Raw genomic sequence first — 2,323 nt, 5'->3', positions numbered from 1 at the left:
ACTCCATGAGGACTTACCCCCTGCCCCATGAAGTCGGTCTAACTAAGCTAACCCTTCCCCCTAACTAGTTTTCATCCTGTGCCCAGGTAAGGGGGTCTTTCACCCCTTGCCCAGGAATCCTGTACACCCGAAAGTGAGGCTTGCTTTTTTTTTTTTTCATGCGCAGCACCTGCGCGGCAACTCAGAGCTCGCGCACTTTGCACCTGCCCGTGACGTCATGCAGCTGCACGTGTTCCTCGTCCCTCCTTGGACGCTACCATCCGGCAGAGATACCCCTCCTGCCGGATTCCAACCACACGTGCAGCCATGACGTCACCGTGCGCATAAAAAAAAAACAAGCCCCACGTTTCGAGGGGTTCCCCACGCGAACACATGTGCTTTGCCCGTTGGAGCTTAACACACACGATCGCGTGGAGAACCCGTCCGGTCCAAATCCATTTACCTGCCTAAACTTTGTCCGTCCGCGGGATCGGCAAATCCACCGCGTGCGTTTCCGGACCGGGACTTCACTCTCGCAAGCGAGCACGTGGCGGTCTCGTGCGTTGCACAGCACGAACCGCGTGCTCACTGCTGGGTGAACCCGGCACGGTCCGCGAAACAACTACAGCCGCTACTCGGCTTTCTCTCCTCTGTCGCCGTCGTCGTCGCCATTCAACCCACGCACACCTGCGTGTCACGACGCACACAGTCCACTCAATCACATTCACACGGGGAGACGCGGCTGCGTGCTCCCGCATGCCGACCGACATCTCCCTCTCATACCGCTCTCTCACACACACGGTCTCCCTGGCACACAGCGACCTTGCACACGGCCGTTCACTCACGCGTGCGGGGGCACTCACCCGCGGTGCCTCACTCGCACTCCGTGCCTCATCCACACACGCGGGGGCACTCACCCGCGGTACCTCATTCATACACACGGCGACACTCACACACGCGGTCTCTTCCACACACGGTGCCTCACCCACACACGCGGGGGAACTAACCCGCGGTGCCTCACTCGCACTCCGTGCCTCATCCACACACGCGGGGGCACTCAACCGCGGTGCCTCATTCACACACACGGCGACACTCACACACGGTGCCCCATCCACACCCGGCGTGCTGGGAAGCACGCACTCTGGCACCATCGCCACCACACCACTCACACACGGGGTCGCTTCCACACACGGGGACGCACTCACACCTTGCACCACACACACAGGGACAACCACACTGGGGATTCGTGTCCCCACAAGGGTCTCCTGGGCCTCTATACCCCCCAAGCTCTCCGTGCACCCGTCCACAGCACTCGTCCCCTCAACCTCGCAAAGCACGACCGAACTCACCTGGTCGTGACTCGCCTTAAGGGGGCATACTCCCTCCCCTCGTTCCTGGAGGAGGCCATCTCGCTGCTCGCACCGGGTCCCAACACGCTCCGCGAGCTCACCCCCATTGTCCTCCACTACCTCCGTGTGTGCGTGCGCGTCACTTACCCCGTCTTCATCGTGTAGTCTTCCCTCTATTTTTTCTGTCTCCCGTGTCTCTGCCAACTCTTCACCCTTTACCTCCCTTGTCTCAACTATTATTTCTGTTGTCGTCACCTCGTGTCTCGTCTCACACGTTTTGGTCTCCCCATTTAATTTTTCCCTCTTGGTCACCGTCGCGACCCTCGCCCAACACGTTCCACGAATTATTTTTTCACCCGCCTCCACCGCGGGCCTGTCAGCCGTTGCACCCCCACCCAGCTCGTTTGCTCCCACACGTGGAGTCGCCATTCCCAGCTCCCTGGTCACTGCCTTCATGCCCGCCTGCAGGCATCGGCCCATGTTCTGCGTCTCACCCCGCAGCTCTTTCATCTCTTCCCTCATTTGCTGTGTATTCGCATCCATCGTCGTTTTCACTTCATTTGTATTTGTATCCATCTTTTCATCCATTTTTTGTGTATTCGCATCCATCTTTTCGTTCATGCCTTTCATTTCGTTTTTCATTTCATTTGTGTTTGCATCCATTTTTTTATCCATTTTTTGTGTATTCGCATCCATCTTTTCGTTCATGCCTTTCATTTCGTTTTTCATTTCATTTGTGTTTGCATCCATTTTTTCGATCATTTTCGCATTCATCTTTTCGTTCATTGCCGCCAGCATGGCGCACAGCTGGGCCATGTTGGATGCACTCAGCTGAACCGTTTTAGCAAGGGTTTTGGTGGAGAGGGGGGGGGAGGTGTTATACACCGCGGCCGCACCCACCTCGGGCCCTGGGTTCAGTTGGGCGAGTCCGTGTTCCTGCACAATCAACATTTCCTGCTCGGGGATTCCATCCTGGGCCATGGACTCTACATTAT

At 57.0% G+C, this 2,323-nt stretch overlaps 1 protein-coding gene across 1 annotated transcript in view; it reads right to left on the bottom strand.

The window, feature by feature from the left end:
* Positions 1-986: 986 nt before the first annotated feature.
* LOC147007233 (uncharacterized) overlaps positions 987-2,323 on the bottom strand; it is a gene marked incomplete at its 3' end in the record, with an annotated part of 6,885 nt that continues 5,548 nt past the window's right edge. The window contains exon 2 of the mRNA XM_085867485.1: positions 987-2,323. This exon is cut by the window's right edge and continues 1,186 nt beyond it. Coding sequence (XP_085723611.1) covers positions 987-2,323 — 1,337 coding nt within the window.

This window comes from Eptatretus burgeri, unplaced genomic scaffold (genome assembly GCF_056783735.1).
Source record: "Eptatretus burgeri isolate ZD-2024b unplaced genomic scaffold, Ebu_testis_v1 Ebu_testis_scaffold_381, whole genome shotgun sequence".
Lineage (NCBI taxonomy): Eukaryota > Metazoa > Chordata > Myxini > Myxiniformes > Myxinidae > Eptatretus > Eptatretus burgeri.
The sequence above is the reverse complement of the archived record's forward strand: the minus strand, read 5'-3'. Positions and strand labels throughout refer to the sequence as shown.